Here is a 22,053-nt window from a genome sequence, read left to right as displayed (position 1 = left end):
TCTTTCATTACTCAGTCTTGTTTTATTACAGTTTTGTTCCCAACTGTAGAGCGCAATGAAATAACTGGCACTATACAAGAAACTAAATAAATGAAATAGCTACCTTTTTAGGTGGGTCAGGCTTTTGGGTATAGATGTTTGTTTTGCCAAATCCCTGCCCAAACTTGACCAGTGATCCATTGACAATGAATGTTGCAGGGGCATTCTTCTGGTGGTGCTGGTAGAAGAGAAGAAGGCTGCACCTGTAGAAAAGTTATAAACACGTCTAGCAAAAGAGTATGAAAGGAAAAGAGTCTAAATAAGGAAAATACACATCAAAATACTTTCTAACATACATACTGCAGTAAGGAAGACTATTGCTTCAAGAAGTGTTACAGACTACAACACATCTACATCAGAGGTAGACCAGTTGTGTTTTGAAAATCATGCTGAGACCCAGAGTAAATACAGAAGCACTGGCTTCTCAAGTCTCATGCACATGGTGATCATCTAATCTTGTAGATTCTGCTTATACTGCATGGAGTGTAAGTGTTGTCTTAACAGTAACCACGCTTGTGGATATAAATGTTTGCTAAATGAATCTTAGCAAACTTAAGTTCTATGTTATTCTGAAGACAGCTATATCTGGGAAAATCGATCTATTTACTGGCTGGTAAAGACGCACAGCCCAAATGTTGAGTGGCCATGTCTCTAGCTGTAATAGAGATAAGCAAAATCACAATAAACTTGCCACAAATCAAGTTCCATGGCAGAACAGCCACGAGCGATGTTCCAGCATTACAATCTTTGTGTTGTAGAATTTATAGCAGGTGACATAAATAAAGTGGGGACGACAGTAGTGACAAAACTGCATTTCAGTGCGGTTGGTTTTACAATGGGTTGGGTATGATTTGCCAGCAGTTGGGATGCTGGCATACAGTAAACAGACGCCATCCCGACAATTAAAATTCCGACAGGTGTGAGCTAGCTATGTTCTCCCCTCTCTCCTACCCCTTACCCTCTCTTCCCGCTGCCTAACCTCCCTCTTTCGTGTCTAACACTAACCTCAATTGATGCCTAACACCAACCCCCCCACCCCCCCTTTCCACAGGTTAAACCTAACCCTCCCTCTTTAGTGCTTAAACCTAACCTCCACTCGGTGGTGCCTAACCCTTATCCCCCCCCTGCCCGAAGCTTAACCCTGACCTCTCCCCTCCCACAGCCCAACCCTAACCTCCTGGGGTGGCGCCTAAACCTAACCCCATCCACCCCTGGCCCTAAACCTCCTGCTATACTCACGGCTGTCAAGATTCCGGCATCGATGTCCTGACCTTTTCGGGATTCCTGTACAGTATTCCAGCTGCCAGGATCTTGACTGGAACCCATTATAAAGTCGAGCATTATTTTGTACAGAACAAAACTTGCATGGAGCATTCAACATCAATCGCGTAATGCTCTTTCATCCGCCGCATGCGGCTCGGTTGGATCCTGGCCACCGCTGCCCGACACAGCCCCAGACAGGCACACGCCTCTGCAGCGGTGTCGCTCTTCAATTCGGCGCCGGCCCATAAGCCAATCAGAGCTTGCGGACTGGCAGCTAAGGCTCCTGATTGGCTCACGGACCGGTCCCTAATTGAAGAGATACACCGACGACGGAGAGTGAGGGGCAGGAGAGGTGCAGCCTCTCCTCCCCTCATACACAGCAGCAGCGCGGTGAGCAGAACTTGGGGTGGGGGCGAGCACTGTGGGGACATGTGTATCCAGCACTGGGGGCATATCTGGCACTGTGGGGACATTTGTATCCGGCACCGGGGGCATAGCTGGCACTGAGGGGACATGTGATTCTGGCACTGGGGGCATAGCTGGCACTGTGGGGACATGTGATTCTGGCACTAGGGGCATAGCTGGCACTGTGGGGACGTGTGCATCCGACACTGGGGGCATAGCTGGCACTGTGGGGACGTGTGCATCTGACACTGGGGGCATAGCTGGCACTGTGGCGACGTGTGTATCTGGCATTGGAGGCATAGCTGGCGCTTTGGGGATGTGTGTATCTTGCACTGGGAGCATAGCTGGCCCTGTAGGGACATGATGTACCTGGCACTGTGGGGCATGCGTGTACCTGGCACTGTGGGGCATGTGTACTTGGTAGTGTGGGGCATGTATACCTGGCACTGTGGGGCATAGCTGGCGCTGTAGGGACATGATGTATCTGGCACAGTAGGGACATGTGCACCTGGCACTGTGGGGACATGTGTACCTGGCACTGGGGGCATATATGTATCTGGCACTGTGGGGGCATATATGTATCTGGCACTGTGGAGGCACCCATTTTTTGGTGTTTTTATATGTATGAGGCACTGTACTGGGGCATTATTTGTATGTGGCACTGTACAACAACATGACTAAAAACTGGGTTATGACACAAGGTCATACTCCTACAAACGTCATACCGAAAGGTGTGCGCACAACAATGGGGTGTAGCTTTGTGACAACTAGGCCACGCTCCCATTTTGGCGCGCACATGATAGTGGCTCTTGCTCTTGACTACAGATCTTTTCTGGCTCTTTGCCTCTGACTGGTTGGCCACCCCTGGCTTAATGCTATATTTTGTATGTAACACAAACATTTGTAGGGTGCTCCATTTATGAAAGTGATTCCCTGTGTCATTTATGCATTAACTAGTATGTTTGACCTGTCATAAAAATGCATTAAAAACTGGTGTTGTAGAGGCAACTATAGCTGTTGTGCTTTATGTCATACCCCCAGCTCTCACACTCTCTGTCCCTATTCTGCTATTCTATCTCTTTCCCTCTAGCCATGTCTCTTTCCCCAACTGTCTTTTCTCCTTTTCCACATTTCCCTCTGTCTCTCTCCTCCCCAAAGTCTCTTCCCATATTAACAGCTCCAAAACCCATAATGACATTAAAATAAACAGATTTAATTATTTACAACGATTATGTACCCCAGAGCTGTGGAGTCACAGGCAATTTTAGATGGCATAGTCTACCCAAAATTGCAGACACCAGGTCAAAATAAAAACATAATATTATGCAGAAAAGTGCAGGAGAAAGCCAATAAAGTGTTGTTGAAACCAAACCAAGAAATAAAAACATCACAGCAGTAATTGTTCCAATAAAATCATGAAAAAATAGGATTTTGGTACCTACCGGTAAATCCTTTTCTCATAGTCCGTAGAGGATGCTGGGGTCCACATTAGTACCATGGGGTATAGGCGGGTCCACCAGGAGCCATTGGCACTTTAAGAGTTTGAGAGTGTGGGCTGGCTCATCCCTCTATGCCCCTCCTACCAGACTCAGTCTAGAAACTGTGCCCGAGGAGACGACATACTTCGAGAGAAGGACTTAACACAGATAGTAGTGAGATTCATACCAGCTCACACATACAAGTCACGTCAAGACAACTAGCTTGAACTACTCAGCAACAGCTGAAAACATTACTTACCAAGTAACAATGCAGTACTCAACTAAAATGAAGTTGTACTGAACCAAATAACAATTGCAGGAAAACAAAGTGCTGGGCGGGCGCCCAGCATCCTCTACGGACTACGAGAAAATGATTTACTGGTAGGTACCAAAATCCTATTTTCTCTTACGTCCTAGAGAATGCTGGGGTCCACATTAGTACCATGGGGATGTACCAAAGCTCCCAGAACGGGAGGGAGAGTGCGGAGGCTCCTGCAGAACTGATTGACTGAACTTCAGATCATCAGAGGCCAAAGTATCGAACTTGTAGAACTTAGCAAACGTGTTCGACCCAGACCAAGTTGCAGCTCGGCAAAGTTGTACTGCCGATACACCCCGGGCAGCCGCCCAGGAAGACCCCACCTTACGAGTAGAGTGGGCCTTAACAGATTTTGGGCACGGCAGTCCTGCTGTAGAATAAGCGTGCTGGATAGTGAACTTAATCCAACGAGAAATGGTCTGCTTAGAAGCAGGACACCCAATTTTCTTGGGATCATATAGGACAAACAGATAGTCCGACTTCCTGTGACGAGAAGTTCTCTTCACATAAATCTTCAGAGCCCTCACGACATCCAAGGACTATGAAGTAATTGAGGAGTCAGTAGCCACTGGCACCACAATAGGTTGGTTGGAATGCCGACACAACCTTCGAAAGAAACTGCCGAGTCCGGAGCTCAGCTCTATCTTCATGGAAGATCAAGTAAAGGGCTTTTACAGGATAAATCCCCCAGCTCGGAGACACATCTAGCAGAAGCCAAGGCCAACAAAGTGACAGCCTTCCATGTAAGAAATTTGAGCTCCACCTCCTGTAGAGGCTCAAACCAATCCGACTGGAGGAACTACAACACCACGTTAAGGTCCCATGGCGCCGTAGGCGGTACAAAGGGAGGTTGGATATGCAGAGCTCCCTTCAAAAAGGTCTGAACCTTGAACCTCACGGAGGGCAGCAATTGCTTCTGAAAGAAAATGGATAAGGCTGAAATCTATACCTTCACAGATCCCAACCTCAGACCCATATCCACTCCTGCCTGCAGGAAGAGGAGGAAACGCCCCAGTCGAAATTCCACCCCAGGAAACTTCTTGGACTCACACCAAGAAACATATTTCTTCCAAATACGATGGTAATGGTTAGACGTTACCCCTTTCCTAGCCTGTATGAGGGTAGGAATAACTTTCCTTGGAATTCCCTTCCGAGCAAGAATCAACTTCCATGCCGTCAAACGTAGCCGCGGTAATTCTTGATAGGCGAACGTCCCCTGCTGTAGCAGGTCCTCCCGAAGAGGTAGAGGCCTCGGCTCTTCTAGCAGTAGATTCAGAAGGTCCACGTACCAAGCCCTTCTTGGCCAGTCTGGGCAATGAGGATCGCTTGAACCCTTGTTCTTCTTATTAGCTTTAGGATTCTTGGGATGAGTGGGAGTGGTGAAAACACGTACACTGACTGGAACACCCACGGAGACACCAGGGCGTCCACTGCCTGTGGGTCCCTCGACCTGGAACAATAAAGCCGAAGCTTCTTGTTGAGACGAGAGGCCATCATGTCCGTTTGGGGCGATCCCCAAAGATCTGTTATTTCCTTGAAAACCTCCGGATGGAGTCCCCACTTTCCTGGATAGAGATCGTGTCTGCTGAGGAAGTCTGCTTCCCAGTTGTCTACTCCCGGAATGAAGATGGCTGACAGCGCCAAAGCGTGCTTTTCTGTCCAGAGGAGTATTCTTGTCACCTCTGACATTGCCGCTCTGCTCTTCGTCCCGCCCTGTCGGTTTATGTAAGCCACTGTTACGTTGTCCGACTGCACTTGAATGGCCCGATTTCTCAGAAGAGGGGCCGCCTGAAGAAGACCGTTGTAGACGGCTCTTAGTTCCAGAATGTTGATGGGCAGGCTGGCTTTCAGGCTTGACCACTGTCCTTGGAAGGTTACTCCTTGAGTGACTGCTCCCCAGCACCGGAGGCTCGCATCCGTTGTTAGCAGGACCCAGTCCTGAATCCCGAACCTGCGGCCTTCTAGGAGGTGAGGCAATTGGAGCCACCAGAGGAGAGAAATCCTTGCCCTTGGCGACAGACGAATTCACTGATGCATGTGGAGGTGAGATCCCGACCACTTGTCCAGGAGATCCAGTTGGAAGGGCCGAGCATGGTACCTCCCATACTGGAGAGCCTCGTAGGAGGCTACCATCTTTCCCAATAAGCGAATGCATTGACGAACCGACACCCGGGGTGGCTTCAAGACATCCCGGACCATGGATTGGATCACCAACGCCTTGTCCCGCGGAAGAAACACCCGCTGTACTTCCGTATCCAGGATCATTTCCAGAAATGACAATCTCTGTGTTGGCTCCAAATGTGACTTTGAAAAATTCAGAACCCACCCGTGACTCTTGAGCAGTCGCGTTGTGAGAGCAATGGACTGCAGCAGCTTCTCCTTGGATGATGCCTTTATCAGGAGATCGTCCAGATAAGGGATGATGTTCACACCCTGCTTGCGGAGCAGTATCATCATTTCTGCCATCACCTTGGTAAACACCCTTGCTGCTGTGGAGAGGCCGAATGGCAGGGCCTGGAACTGAAAATGACAGTTCAGGAGTGCAAAGCGGAGATAAGCCTGATGCGGCAGCCAGATCGGAATGTGAAGGTACGAATCCTTGATAGCCAGTGATACCAGGAATTCCCCCTCTTCCAGACCTGATATCACCGCCCTAAGAGACTCCATCTTGAACTTGAACTCCTTTAGAAAGGGGTTCAATGATTTTAGGTTCAGAATGGGCCTGACCGAACCATCCGGTTTCAGTACCACGAAAAGGTTCGAATAGTAACCTTTGGTCAGCATGTGAGGTGGCACCGGCACAATGACCTGTGCCTCCACCAGCTTCTGGACAGCGTCTTGAAGCACTGTGCTGTCCTCCAACAGAGTTGGTAAGCCCGACTTGAGAAAACGATGAGGAGGGAGACTTTGAAATTCCAGCCTGTATTCCTGAGACACAATATCAACTACCCAAGGATCCAGGCCGGACGATACCCAGACAAGACAGAACTGTCCGAGTCTCGCTCCCCCAGGCCCCACCTCCGGGCCGTGCCATCCACCGTCATACAGAGGACTTTGGGGTACCTGAAGCAGGCTTCTGGTCCTGGGAACCTGCAGCGGCAGGTTTCTTGGACTTAACCTTACCTCCCCTAAAGAAGGTATTGGATGATCTGGCCTTTCTAGGCTTGTTAGGCCGAAAGGACTGCTGCGCAGCTGAGGAGAAGGATTTCTTCAGAGCAAGTGCTGCTGAGGGAAGAAACGGAGACTTACCCGCTGTAGCGGTGGATATCCACGCGTCTAGAGCTTCCTCAAAGAGAGCCTGACCTGTATAGGGTAGCGACTCCACACTTCTTCTGGATTCCGCGTCGGCCGATCACTGGCGGAGCCACAGCCCCCGACGAGCTGAAACAGACATGGAAGAAATTCCCGCAGCCATGGAACCCAGGTCTTTCATGGATTCTACCATAAAACCTGCAGAATCATGAATGTTGCGTAAATACAATGCAACGTCATCCCTATCCATTGTATCCCAATCCTCAATTAAGGTAGCCGACCACTTCACTATTGCCTTTACAACCCATGCACTAGCAAAAGTGGGACGTAATATGGCCCCAGAAGCAGTGTACATAGATTTAAGCGTGTTATCAATTTTCCTATCTGCCGGCTCCTTTAAGGCGGTAGATCCCGGAACAGGTAAAACCCCCTTTTTTGAGAGTCTGGATACAGATGCGTCAACAATCGGTGGGTTTTCCCACCTTTTTCTATCCTGCTCAGGGAAAGGAGAAGCCACCAGAATCCTCTTAGGGATCTGAAACTTTTCAGGGTTTACCCATGCTTTTTCAAATATAGCATTCAGCTCCTTTGACGCAGGGAAGGTTAGCGGGGCTTTCTTATTTTCAGTGAAAAAAGCCTCCTCAACCTGCTCGGGTGTGGTATCATTAACATTTAACACATCCCCGATAGCCTCTATCAATAATTGCACCCCCCATTCAAGCGATGCGGACCCCCGCAACACATCTCTATCACCATCTGTAGTGTCAGAAATCGGTATCCGTGTCGTCTTGTGTGACATGCACAAGCGCACGTTTGTGGAGGTATATAGCGGGGAGTCCTGATGTACCAGACAGAGGCCATACTGCCATAGAGCTCTGTAATACCTGGGTTGTAGATTCATTACTTGCAACCCTGTCAGAAAGCTGAGAAAATAAGAATTTACTTACCGATAATTCTATTTCTCATAGTCCGTAGTGGATGCTGGGAACTCCGTAAGGACCATGGGGAATAGCGGCTCCGCAGGAGACTGGGCACAAATAGAAAGCTTTAGTACTACCTGGTGTGCACTGGCTCCTCCCCCTATGACCCTCCTCCAAGCCTCAGTTAGGATACTGTGCCCGGACGAGCGTACACAATAAGGAAGGATTTTGAATCCCGGGTAAGACTCATACCAGCCACACCAATCACACCGTATAACTTGTGATCTGAACCCAGTTTACAGTATGATAAACAGAGGAGCCTCTAGAAAAGATGGCTCACTACAACAATAACCCGATTTAGTTAACAATAACTATGAACAAGTATTGCAGACAATCCGCACTTGGGATGGGCGCCCAGCATCCACTACGGACTATGAGAAATAGAATTATCGGTAAGTAAATTCTTATTTTCTCTGACGTCCTAGTGGATGCTGGGAACTCCGTAAGAACCATGGGGATTATACCAAAGCTCCCAAACGGGCGGGAGAGTGCGGATGACTCTGCAGCACCGAATGAGAGAACTCCAGGTCCTCCTCAGCCAGGGTATCAAATTTGTAGAATTTAGCAAACGTGTTTGCCCCTGACCAAGTAGCTGCTCGGCAAAGTTGTAAAGCCGAGACCCCTCGGGCGGCCGCCCAAGATGAGCCCACTTTCCGTGTGGAATGGGCTTTTACAGATTTTGGCTGTGGCAAGCCTGCCACAGAATGTGCAAGCTGAATTGTACTACAAATCCAACGAGCAATAGTCTGCTTAGAAGCAGGAGCACCCAGCTTGTTGGGTGCATACAGGATAAACAGCGAGTCAGATTTTCTGACTCCAGCCGTCCTGGAAACGTATATTTTCAGGGCCCTGACTACGTCCAGCAACTTGGAGTCCTCCAAGTCCCTAGTAGCCGCAGGTACCACAATAGGCTGATTCAGGTGAAACGCTGAAACCACCTTAGGGAGAAACTGAGGACGAGTCCTCAATTCTGCCCTATCCGTATGAAAAATTAGGTAAGGGCTTTTATAGGATAAAGCCGCCAATTCTGACACGCGCCTGGCTGAAGCCAGGGCCAATAGCATTACCACTTTCCATGTGAGATATTTTAAGTCCACAGTGGTGAGTGGTTCAAACCAATGTGATTTTAGGAACCCCTAAACCACATTGAGATCCCAAGGTGCCACTGGAGGCACAAAAGGAGGCTGTATATGCAGCACCCCTTTGACAAACGTCTGAACTTCAGGAACTGAAGCCAGTTCTTTTTGGAAGAAGATCGACAAGGCCGAAATTTGAACCTTAATGAACCCTAATTTTAGGCCCATAGACAGTCCTGTTTGCAGGACATGCAGGAAACGACCCAGTTGAAATTCCTCTGTAGGGGCCTTCCTGGCCTCGCACCACGCAACATATTTACGCCAAATACGGTGATAATGCTGCACGGTTACATCCGTCCTGGCTTTGATCAGGGTAGGGATGACTTCATCCGGAATGCCTTTTTCCTTCAGGATCCGGCGTTCAACCGCCATGCCGTCAAACGCAGCCGCGGTAAGTCTTGGAACAGACAGGATCCCTGCTGGAGCAGGTCCCTTCGTAGAGGTAGAGGCCACGGGTCCTCCGTGAGCATCTCTTGAAGTTCCGGGTACCAAGTCCTTCTTGGCCAATCCGGAGCCACGAGTATAGTCCTTACTCCTCTCCTTCTTATGATTCTCAGTACCTTGGGTATGAGAGGCAGAGGAGGGAACACATACACTGACTGGTACACCCACGGTGTTACCAGCGCGTCCACAGCTATTGCCTGAGGGTCCCGTGACCTGGCGCAATACCTGTCCAGTTTTTTGTTGAGGCGTGACGCCATCATGTCCACCTTTGGTTTTTCCCAACGGTTCACAATCATGTGGAAGACTTCTGGGTGAAGTCCCCACTCTCCCGGGTGGAGGTCGTGCCTGCTGAGGAAGTCTGCTTCCCAGTTGTCCACTCCCGGAATGAACACTGCTGACAGTGCTATCACATGATTTTCCGCCCAGCTAAGAATCCTTGCAACTTCTGCCATTGCCCTCCTGCTTCTTGTGCCACCCTGTCTGTTTACGTGGGCGACTGCCGTGATGTTGTCTGACTGAATCAGCACCGGCTGACCTTGAAGCAGAGGTCGTGCTAGGCTTAGAGCATTGTAGATGGCCCTTAGCTCCAGGATATTTATGTGAAGTGATGTCTCCAGGCTTGACCACAAGCCCTGAAAATTTCTTCCTTGTGTGACTGCTCCCCAGCCTCTCAGGCTGGCATCCGTGGTCACCAGGACCCAGTCCTGAATGCCGAATCTGCGGCCCTCTAGAAGATGAGCACTCTGCAACCACCACAGAAGGGACACCCTTGTCCTTGGGGACAGGGTTATCCGTTGATGCATCTGAAGATGCGATCCGGACCATTTGTCCAGCAGATCCCACTGGAACGTTCTTGCGTGGAATCTGCCGAATGGAATCGCTTCGTAGGAAGCTACCATCTTTCCCAAGACTCTTGTGCATTGAAGCACTGAGACTTGCCCTGGTTTCAGGAGGTTTCTGACCAGTTCGGATAACTCCCTGGCTTTCTCCTCCGGAAGGAACACCTTTTTCTGGACTGTGTCCAGAATCATCCCTAGGAACAGAAGACGTGTTGTCGGAATCAGCTGCGATTTTGGGATATTTAGAATCCAGCCGTGCTGCCGTAGCACTACTTGAGATAGGGCTACTCCGACTACTAACTGTTCTCTGGATCTTGCTCTTATCAGGAGATCGTCCAAGTAAGGGATAATTAAAACGCCTTTTCTTCGAAGAAGAATCATCATTTCGGCCATTACCTTGGTAAAGACCCGAGGTGCCGTGGATAATCCAAACGGCAGCGTCTGAAACTGATAGTGACAGTTTTGTACCACAAACCTGAGGTACCCTTGATGAGAAGGGTAAATGGGGATATGGAGGTAGGCATCTTTGATGTCCAGAGACACCATATAGTCCCCCTCTTCCAGGTTCGCGATCACTGCCCTGAGTGACTCCATCTTGAATTTGAACCTCTGTATGTAAGTGTTCAAAGACTTCAGATTTAAAATTGGTCTCACCGAGCCGTCCGGCTTCGGTACCACAAACAGCGTGGAATAATACCCCTTCTCTTGTTGCAGGAGGGGTACCTTGATTATCACCTGCTGGGAATACAGCTTGTGAACTGCCTCCAATACTGCCTCCCTGTCGGAGGGAGACGTTGGTAAAGCAGACTTCAGGAACCGGCGAGGGGGAGACGTCTCGAACTCCAATTTGTACCCCTGAGATACTACTTGCAGGATCCAGGGGTCCACTTGCGAGTGAGCCCACTGCGCGCTGAAATTCTTGAGACGGGCCCCCACCGTGCCTGAGTCCGCTTGTAAGGCCCCAGCGTCATGCTGAGGACTTGGCAGTAGCGGGGGAGGGCTTTTGTTCCTGGGAAGTGGCTGTCTGTTGCAGTCTTTTTCCCCTTCCTCTGCCCCGGGGCAGAAAAGAGGAACCTTTTGCCCGCTTGCCCTTATGGGGACGAAAGGACTGAGCCGGATAAGACGGCGTCTTTTTATGTTGAGAGGCTACCTGGGGTAAAAATGTGGATTTCCCAGCCGTTGCCGTGGCCACCAGGTCCGATAGACCGACCCCAAATAACTCCTCCCCTTTATAAGGCAATATTTCCATATGCCGTTTAGAGTCCGCATCACCTGACCACTGTCGCGTCCATAATCCTCTTCTGGCAGAAATGGACAGCGCACTCACTCTTGAAGCCAGAGTGGAAATATCCCTCTGTGCATCTCGCATATATAGAAATGCATCTTTTAAATGCTCTATAGTCAACAATATACTGTCCCTATCCAGGGTATCAATATTTTCAGTCAGGGAATCCGACCAAGCCACCCCAGCGCTGCACATCCAGGCTGAGGCGATTGCTGGTCGCAGTATAACACCAGTATGTGTGTATATACTTTTAAGGATATTCTCCAGTTTTCTGTCACCTGGGCCCTCATTCCGAGTTGATCGGTCGCAAGGCGATTTTAGCAGAGTTACACACGCTAAGCCGCCGCCTACTGGGAGTGAATCTTAGCTTCTTAAAATTGCGAACGATGTATTCGCAATATTGCGATAACAAACTTCTTAGCAGTTTCAGAGTAGCTTCAGACTTACTCGGCATCTGCGATCAGTTCAGTGCTTGTCGTTCCTGGTTTGACGTCACAAACACACCCAGCGTTCGCCCAGACACTCCCCCGTTTCTCCGGCCACTCCTGCGTTTTTTCCGGAAACGGTAGCGTTTTCATCCACACGCCCCTAAAACGCCGTGTTTCCGCCCAGTAACACCCATTTCCTGTCAATCACACTACGATCGCCGGAGCGATGAAAAAGCCGTGAGTAAAAATACTATCTTCATTGTAAAATTACTTGGCGCAGTCGCAGTGCGAATATTGCGCATGCGTACTAAGCGAATTTTCACTGCGATGCGATGAAAAATACAGAGCGAACGACTCGGAATGAGGGCCCTGGTTCCTTGAGGGCGGCCGTATCAGGAGACGGTAACGCCACTTGTTTTGATAAGCGTGTGAGCGCTTTATCCACTCTAGGGGGTGTTTCCCAACGCGCCCTAACCTCTGGCGGGAAAGGGTATAATGCCAATAACTTTTTAGAAATTATCAGTTTTTTATCGGGGGAAACCCACGCTTCATCACACACCTCATTTAATTTGTCTGATTCAGGAAAAACTACAGGTAGTTTTTTTCACACCCCACATAATACCCTTTTTAGTGGTACTTGCAGTATCAGAAATGTTTAACACCTCTCTCATTGCCGTGATCATGTAACGTGTGGCCCTACTGGAAGTCACGTTTGTCTCCTCACCGTCGACACTGGAGTCAGTATCCACCACCTGAGGTAACGGCCTTTTTAGAGACCCTGATGGTTTTTGAGACGCCTGGAAAGGGACTAGCTGATTAGTCGGCTGTCTCATGTCATCAACCGTCTTTTGTAAGGAGCTGACACTGTCACGTAAATCCTTCCATAAAGCCATCCACTCAGGTGTCGACTCCTTAGGGGGTGACATCTCTATTATAGGCAATTGCCCCGCCTCCACATCATTTTCCTCCTCATACATGTCGACACAAACGTACCGACACACAGCACACGCACAGGGAATGCTCTGATAGAGGACAGGACCCCACTAGCCCTTTGGGGAGACAGAGGGAGAGTATGCCAGCACACACCAGAGCGCTATATATAGATATAGGGACAACCTTATATAAGTGTTTCTCCCTTATAGCTGCTGTATTGTTAATAACCCGCCAATTAGTGCCCCCCTCTCTTTTTTACCCTGTTTCTGTAGTGCAGGACTGCAGGGGAGAGTCAGGGAGACGTCCTTCCAGCGGAGCTGTGAGGGAAAATGGCGCCTGTGTGCAGAGGAGATAGGCTCCGCCCCCTTCTCGGCGGCCTTTCTCCCGCTTTTTGTGAAAATCTGGCAGGGGTTAAATTTCATCCATATAGCCCAGGAGCTATATGTGATGTATTTTTAGCCAGCCAAGGTGTTTCTATTGCTGCTCAGGGCGCCCCCCCCTAGCGCCCTGCACCCTCAGTGACCGGAGTGTGAAGTGTGCTGAGAAGCAATGGCGCACAGCTGCAGTGCTGTGCGCTACCTTGTGGAAGACAGGATGTCTTCTGCCGCCGATTTGCCGGACTCTTCTTGCTTCTGGCTCTGTAAGGGGGCCGGCGGCGCGGCTCTGGGTCCGAGCTCCAAGGCTGGGCCTGTGAGCGGTCCCTCTGGAGCTAATGGTGTCCAGTAGCCAAGAAGCCCAATCCACTCTGCACGCAGGTGAGTTCGCTTCTTCTCCCCTTAGTCCCTCGATGCAGTGAGCCTGTTGCCAGCAGGTCTCACTGAAAATAAAAAACCTAAACTAAAACTTTCACAAAGAAGCTCAGGAGAGCCCCTAGTGTGCACCCTTCTCGTTCGGGCACAAAAATCTAACTGAGGCTTGGAGGAGGGTCATAGGGGGAGGAGCCAGTGCACACCAGGTAGTACTAAAGCTTTCTATTTGTGCCCAGTCTCCTGCGGAGCTGCTATTCCCCATGGTCCTTACGGAGTTCCCAGCATCCACTAGGACGTCAGAGAAATCTACGTTTTGATAGAGGAAAACCACTCTGGTTCCCTTGCTGGTATCTGTGCTAAACCAGTGCTAACCTGATTACATGGAATGGGATCATCCTGGGAGGATAAATCCTCTGCAGCATATGACACAGTGTCCCTGGACATAGCTAAAGGTGACCACCAAACACCACACACACACACACACACACACACACACACACACACACACACACACACACACACACACACACGTGGGGGTAGACAGAGTTTCCCCCCCAAGAATGGCAAGAGAGAGACAGAGATTGGAGCCAACCCACACATAGCGCTTTGTAACAAGGAGAAACACCTGGTCAGCGCTGACTGTGCTCCTTAATAGGACACACAGTCTAATTTCAGCCTCCCCTCCCTTCTACAACCCCTTGGTACCGTGTACAGTAAGCCAGAGTTGCTGTGGAGGGACCTGAATCTTCCCCTCAGCGCTTGCAGGCAGAAAAATGGCGCTGGAACGCTGCTGGGTCCGCTCTGAGGAGAAGCTCCGCCCCCTTTATGGCGCTGTCTTCCAGCTCTTCAGATGATTATACTGGCCTCAGGAAAGTTGCTGGCTGAGATCCCTGGACCCGGACAGGCTTGCTGACCAGTGTGGGGGGTAAGCGATGGCCCAGGGCGCCCCTCACAGCGCCGCACCATGTGCCTCTGGTACCATCCCAGGAGCGCGGTTAATACCGCGCTCCCTCCCCATTGCCGCCAACTTCACACCGGCCCCCCGATTGCTAGGGGGGGGGGGGGGGGTCGGTGACTAACTCACCACTCTCTTCAGCTCTGTAAGGGGTCGACGGCATGCTGCTGGGGCGAGCGGTTCCCCTGTGGCGGAGACTGATCAGACCCCTCTGGAGCTCAGTGTCCAGTCAGCGGAGTCAGTGGCTCAGACCCCGCAGGGTGGACACTGCTCCCCCCCTATGTCCCTCGCTGCAGGTAGGCTGTTGCCAACAGCCTCCTGTAAAAAAATAAAGTCTAAAATAAAACTTTTACTAGAAAAGCTCATGAGAGCTCCCCTAGCTGTGACCGGCTCCTCCGGGCACATTTTCTAAACTGTGTCTGGTAGGAGGGGCATAGAGGGAGGAGCCAGCCCACACTCTCAAACTCTTAAAGTGCCAATGGCTCCTGGTGGACCCATCTATATCCCATGGTACTAATGTGGACCCCAGCATCCTCTAGGACGTAAGAGAAACTTATTTATAGGAAAGCATTTGGTGCAATTCTAAAATGTTTGTAAGCAGAGGACAACTTGTGTATTATGTTTTGTCATACCCCTTTCACACTGCCAGCAATAACCCAGGTCATTGCACATGAATGCACAGCAACCCGGGTTTTTGCACAGTGTGAAAGGATCCAGTTGAAATAACCTGGGTTGAGCAACCCAGCATTTCAACCCGGCTAGTGACCAGAGTTGCACATGGGATCAAAACAGGTCGTGGTACAGTGCAGTGTGAACATGTAACCCCGGTTGATGCAACCCGGGACCCATTAACAGAATAGGAAAGGCGGTGCTTGGAGTTGATCTCTGCTTTGCTGTATTATTTACATAACTGAATTGACAAAGGGTCACTTACCGTGTGTAACGGTCTCGCTGGGATCTATCCAATTAGCCCAAATAAGCTGGCGCTTATCCCCGATGCCGGCACTTATCACGGATTATGCGATAAGTGCCCCTTAGACCCCTGATAAGTGCCGCAAAAATACATGTCGGCGCTTTTCGAGGAACCTTTGTATTTTCGCACGAAAAACAGGTGTTTTTCACAGGACCTAATTGCATAGGGGTGATAAAAAAACCAAACTGTTTTTTTTTCGCCACAGCACTATCGCAAGTAATTGGATACCACCCCCCCCCACCCCCCAAAAGAGTGTTAACACATATCAACAAAGCTTAGTGAATGCTCTTTAATGCTGGCTCCAAACTTTAGCAACTAGACTTGGAAAAGAACTGGCTTTCTGGCACACACTGCATCAGTTTTGAGTATTAGGGCAATACTGATATAGCAACTGTGAAAAGACTATAGCACGTTATACTTCTACACCGTTTAATGCATTACTGAACGTAGCTGAAAGCTTCCCATGAAGAAGTATTTTCTTTCCCCAAAGCTCATGTGTATATAGCTTGCTGTACCCTCAGCATTTATCGTCTTCCGTGCAGCACTTATGCCTATCACCTAGTGGTGTTGAAACAATGCATCTGACCTGCATATTTAACGACAGGGCATAGTACATGAACCACATGTGAAAATGAAACATTTACTGTAAAGCTATAGGTGGGGGGGGGGTCCATTCTCAGTATTAGATGGTCGCGATGTTCTTCAAATAACCAAAGAATTTATGATACAACAATGCACCTCTCTGCACTTCACAGACATCCCCAAGAGTTGAATCACATCCTTGCATCCATTTCCATACATTCGCATCTGAGTAGGGCTGACATCTGGGACTTCAGGGGACCTTCCTCACTGCTGTGGCTGTGTTTGCCACTGCAGTTGTGTTACAGGTTTTATCTACTATAATATTGTAAGAGCACATCTCTCTGTGTGTTCTCTGTGTCTTCCACATTGCTACAAGTGCATAAGGGAAGGAAGACACCCCTCTTTACAGATATATCAAGGAGAAGACTATCCTGTCTACAGAGAAAGATTAACAGAACAGAATCACACAGTTTATTTGCAGTATATATTCCTCCAGATAGTATTTGATTGCAGGGACATTCTGATTATTTAATTTTATGTGTGCTACTGTCTGTTAATTCATACATTTGGTGCAGTCATATTTGTGATATATAGGGAGCGCTATATTTACTGACCGAATTGTTCTGTTACTGGTATCTTGAGTATGTATTGGATGTATACTCTTTTGCCCTGTTTTTAGCTGCACTATACATTTTATTGCGCACCTTTTCCAAGATTTGTATTCTACTGATGTCTCCGTACATAAAAGAAACCATCCATATGGAAAAGCAGGCATTATATATATACCGACTAACCGTCAACAAGACCAGCTACACCAGTGTTCTGCTGCTCCGACCCCCATTTATTTTAATGACCCACTTACTCATACTGATGAGTGCCCAAAGCAGGGAGTCCCTGGGATATTTCTTCAGCCAGCTAATCGCATTGCAGCCTGTAATTGCCTGAGCCAATTTGCTCATTCAGCAGTGGACTTGTAGCGAGCAGTTAGTAGCATTTTATTCCTTTTGCCTTGGATAACAAATGAAGAGACATATTTGCCATGATTCAGAAAGAAGCAGCAATTTTCCCACAGTTTACAAATTAAGAACCAGGAAAAAGGAGTTTTTATTTCAATAAAAGTTGATTTAACAACAGAGTTACAGTATGTTAACATATTTTAGCATTTTACTGGGATCACTAAGGTGGCAGTATAATAACCTCTCATAGCCTTTGGCCTCACACATCACAGGGGGTACAAGAAGAGTTCAGTGCACTAGTCAGTGTGGAGCTGGTAATCTCTGGGGGCATCCCATGATTTTTGTCCCCACAGATTAGTGGGATCCCACTGAGCTGAGTGAAAAATTGGGGGGAGTCATGACGACAATTTTATTAGATATTAAAAGAACGGTTCATATGATTGGAAGCTACATAAAGTTTACCCCACTAACGTAAATAGTGGCTGGTAAGTCACATAAGTAAAGTCTATGTGACACGCTCTTTGCTGGAAAACTGCCATTATGCAAAGCTTCTTGCATACATGTAGGTCTTCATTTACCAAGCAGTGGGTTTGAATAGTTTTAGAAATGGATGTGACCCACTGCATATGGTTGGCTTGTTCTATGCAAAACCACAGTATTTACTAAAGATTGTTTTGACCTTCTAAGCAGAACCCATCATTGACCACCATCTGTTTCAAAAACCCAATCTCTTTGCAGTTTAGATGTGCTGCATGCATCCCTAGGATCTGCACAGGCTTCTCTATGCTATCTTGTAAAAATAAAAATAAAAATCTAACAATTGTGGAACAAATGAAGTTGGAGCCCTCCTGGACTCTGAGCTAGCACTACTGAGGCTGGCAGTGGAAAAAATAGGATTTTAATTACCTACCGGTAAATCCTTTTCTCGTAGTCCGTAGAGGATGCTGGGGTCCACATTAGTACCATGGGGTATAGACGGGTCCACTAGGAGCCATTGGCACTTTAAGAGTTTAATAGTGTGGGCTGGCTCATCACTCTATGCCCCTCCTACCAGACTCAGTCTAGACACTGTGCCCGAGGAGACGGACAACTTTGAGAGAAGGATAATACACAGATAGTGGCGAGATTCACACCAGCTCACACATACAAGGCAAACCAAGCTAACCAGCCTGAAAACTCAGCAATAGCTGAAAACATTACTGAACAAAGTAATAATGCAGTACTTAATCAAGAACAAAGCAGTGCTGCACCAAGTAACAACTGCAGGATAACGAAGCGCTGGGCAGGCGCCCAGCATCCTCTACGGACTACGAGAAAAGGATTTACCGGCAGGTAATTAAAATCCTATTTTCTCTTACGTCCTAGAGGATACTGGGGTCCACATTAGTACCATGGGGATGTACCAAAGCTCCCAGAACGGGAGGGACAGCACGGAGGCTCCTGCAGAACTGATTGACCACACTTCAGGTTCTCAGAGGCCAAAGTATCGAACTTGTACAACCTAGCAAACATGTTCGACCCAGACCAAGTAGCCGCTCGGCAAAGCTGCAAAGCCGAGACACCCCGGGCAGCCGCCCAGGAAGAACCCACCTTACGAGCAGAGTGGGCCTTAACAGATTTTGGACACGGCAATCCTGCCGTAGAATATGCACGCTGAATAGTGAACCTGATCCAGCGAGAAATCGTCTGCTTAGAAGCAGGACACCCAATTTTCTTGGGATCATACAGGACAAACACAGAGTCCGATTTTCTGTGACGAGCCGTCCTCTTCACATAGATCCGCAAAGCACTCACAACATCCAAGGATTTTGATGTAATTGAGGAGTCAGTAGCTACTGGCACCACAATAGGTTGGTTGATATGAAAAGCCGACACATCCTTTGGAAGGAACTGCTGACACGTCCTGAGCTCAGCTCTATCTTCATGGAAGATTAAGTATGGGCTTTTACAAGACAAAGCCCCCAATTCCGACACACGTCGAGCAGAAGCTAAGGCCAACAAAGTAACAGCCTTCCATGTGAGAAATTTGACCTTAGCCTCCTGTAAAAGGCTCAAACCAATCCGACTGCAGGAAATGCAACGCCACGTTAAGTGGGAGGCCATCATGTCTATTTGAGGTACACCCCAAAGACTTGTCACCTCTGCGAACACCTCCGGATGAAGGCCCCACTCTCCTGGATGGAGATCGTGCCTTCTGAGGAAGTCCACTTCCCGGTTGTCCACTCCCGGAATGAAGATTGCTGACAGCGCCACCGCGTGCCTTTCTGCCCAGAGGAGGATTCTTGTCACCTCTGACATCGCAGCTCTGCTCTTAGTTCCGCCCTGTCTGTTTATGTAGGCCACCGTCGTGACATTGTCCGACTGCACTTGAATGGCCTGATCTTGCAGAAGGTGTGCTGCTTGTAGAAGACCGTTGTACACGGCTCTTAGTTCCAGGATGTTTACTGGAAGAAGGGATTCCTGACTTGACCACCTTCCTTGGAAGGTTTCCCCTTTGGTGACTGCGCCACAACCTCGGAGACTTGCATCCGTGGTTAGAAGGATCCAGTTCTGAACCCCGAACCTGTGGCCCTCCAGAAGTTGAGGCAGTTGCAGCCACCAAAGGAGTGAAATCCTTGCTTTCGGCGACAGACGTATCCTCTGGTGCATGTGCAGGTGAGATCCCGATCACTTGTCTAGGAGATCCAGTTGGAATGACAGAGCATGAAATCTTCCGTACTGTAGAGCCTCATAAGAGGCAACCATCTTCCCCAGAAGGTGAATACAGTGATGAACAGATACCCGGGCAGGCTTCAAGACATCCTGGACCATCGATTGTATCACCAACGATTTCTCCACTGGCAGAAACACCCTCTGCATGTCCATGTCGAGGATCATCCCCAGGAAAGACAATCTCTTTGTCGGCTCCAAATGTGACTTTGGAAGGTTCAGGATCCAACCATGTTCCCTGAGCAGATGAGTCGTGAGAGCAATGGACTGTAACGTCGTCTCCCTGGACGATGCCTTTATCAGCAGATCGTCTAGATATGGAATTATGTTCACTCACTGTCTGCAGAGGAGAACCATCATCTCTGCCATCACCTTGGTGAACACCCTTGGTGCTGTGGAGAGAACGAAAGTCAGTGCCTGGAACTGATAGTGACTGTCTAACAGTGCAAATCTGAGATAAGCCTGCTGAGGAAGCCAAATCGGAATGTGGAGGTACGCATCCTTGATATCAAGGGATACCAGAAACTCTCCCTCCTCCAGACCTGAGCTCACCGCTCTCAGAGACTCCATCTTGAACCTGAATTCTCTCAAATGGGGGTTTAAAGATTTCAGGTTCAATATTGGTCCGACTGAACCATCCGGTTTCGGTACCAGGAAAAGGTTTGAATAGTAACCCATGTGTTGCAGATGAGGTGGAACTTCAACAATGACCTCTGACTTTTCCAATTTTTGGATGGCTTCCTGTAGGATAGCCCTTTCGGTCAGTAAAGCTGGCAAGCCTGATTTTAAGAATCGGGGAGACGGGAGTTCTTGAAACTCCAGCCTGTACCCCCCTGGGACACAATATCCTGTATCCAGGCCAGACGACACCCAGACGTGGCAGAAACGTCTGAGTCTCGCACCCACCAGCCCGTTCTCCAGGCTGTGCGGTCCACCTGAGGATTTTGAGGAACCAGAAGCAGGCTTCTGGTCCTTGGAACCTGTAGGTGCAGGCTTTTTTGGATTTTGCCCGACCACCTCTAAAGAAGGTAGTAGGGGGCTTGGACTTCTTCGTCTTTGCAGTCCGAAAGGACTGCGATGGTGATGAAGAAAAGGGTTTCTTCGTAGAAGGAGCAGCTGAGGGAAGAAAGGTAGACTTACCCGCGGTTGCTGTGGAAATCCACGCATCCAACGCTTCCCCGAATAGAGCCCGACCTATGAAGGGTAGGTTCTCCACACTTCTCCTGGATTCCGCGTCGGCAGACCATTGGCGTAGCCAGAGTCCCCTGCGTGCTGAGACAGCCATGGAAGATATCCTTGCATTCAGAGAACCCAGGTCCTTCATGGATTCCACCATGAAACCCGCCGAATCCTGTATGTTACGTAAAAACAGTTCAATGTCACTTCTGTCTATCGTATCTAATTCCTCTAGTAATGTGCCTGACCACTTTACTATGGCTTTAGAAATCCATGCACAGGCAATAGTGGGCCTTAACGCCACTCCCGAAGCAGTGTATATGGATTTGAGCGTAGCGTCAATCTTACGATCAGCCGGTTCTTTTAATGCGGTAGATCCAGGGACAGGTAAAACCATCTTTTTTGACAGTCTGGAGACAGATGCGTCAACTATGGGTGGGGTTTCCCATTCTTTTCTATCCTCCTCAGGGAAGGGGAAAAAAAAAAACAAAGAACCCTTTTCGGGATCTGGAATTTTTTCTCTGGGGTTTCCCAGGACTTTTCAAATAATGCGTTTAATTCCTTAGAAGGTTACCGAGGCTTTCTTATTGACTGTGAAGTAAGCCTCCTCAACCTGCTCAGGTGGTGTGTCAGTAATGTGTAACACATCCCTAATGGCCTTAATCATGAGCTGCACCCCATTTGCAAGCGTGTCAGATTCGGTATCCGTGTCGGCTTGCATAATCTGGGCAAGTGCACGTTTCTTTGGGTAAATGCCAGTGGGCTTAGGAGTAATACGGACAGAACCTGACCAAACTTCCATAGATTTCCTTAAAACCTGAGTTTCAGCCTCAGTATGGGCTACCCTAGTAGAAATCTGAGATATAATTCCCTTAATGGAAGTCAGCCATTGGGGCTCAGATTCAGGATCTTGAAACATGGTTTTACATTCCTGAGTACATGGAATGGATTCCTCTGGAGAAGATACTTCCTCTGCAGCATAAGACACAGAGTCCCTGGACATGGCTATGTGAGAAACTCGCATACACCCACACACACAGGAAAATGTCAGACACAGTTTCCCCCAAGTACCTTCAAAGGAACACAGAGTTTGGAGCCAGCACATACACAGCGCTATATCAGGCAGTTATAAATTAAATACCTGGCGCTGAC

At 48.8% G+C, this 22,053-nt stretch overlaps 1 protein-coding gene across 2 annotated transcripts in view; it reads right to left on the bottom strand.

Moving 5' to 3' along the window:
- STEEP1 (STING1 ER exit protein 1) overlaps window positions 1–22,053 on the bottom strand; it is a 260,016-nt gene that overhangs the window by 52,585 nt on the left and 185,378 nt on the right. For both annotated transcript variants that reach the window (XM_063935619.1, XM_063935620.1), the window contains exon 4: window positions 104–242. In XM_063935619.1, the coding sequence (XP_063791689.1) occupies window positions 104–242 (139 nt within the window). The remainder of the gene's footprint in view (window positions 1–103; window positions 243–22,053) is intronic.

This window comes from Pseudophryne corroboree, chromosome 8, assembly GCF_028390025.1.
Source record: "Pseudophryne corroboree isolate aPseCor3 chromosome 8, aPseCor3.hap2, whole genome shotgun sequence".
In the NCBI taxonomy this organism is placed as follows: domain Eukaryota; kingdom Metazoa; phylum Chordata; class Amphibia; order Anura; family Myobatrachidae; genus Pseudophryne; species Pseudophryne corroboree.
The sequence above is the reverse complement of the archived record's forward strand: the minus strand, read 5'-3'. Positions and strand labels throughout refer to the sequence as shown.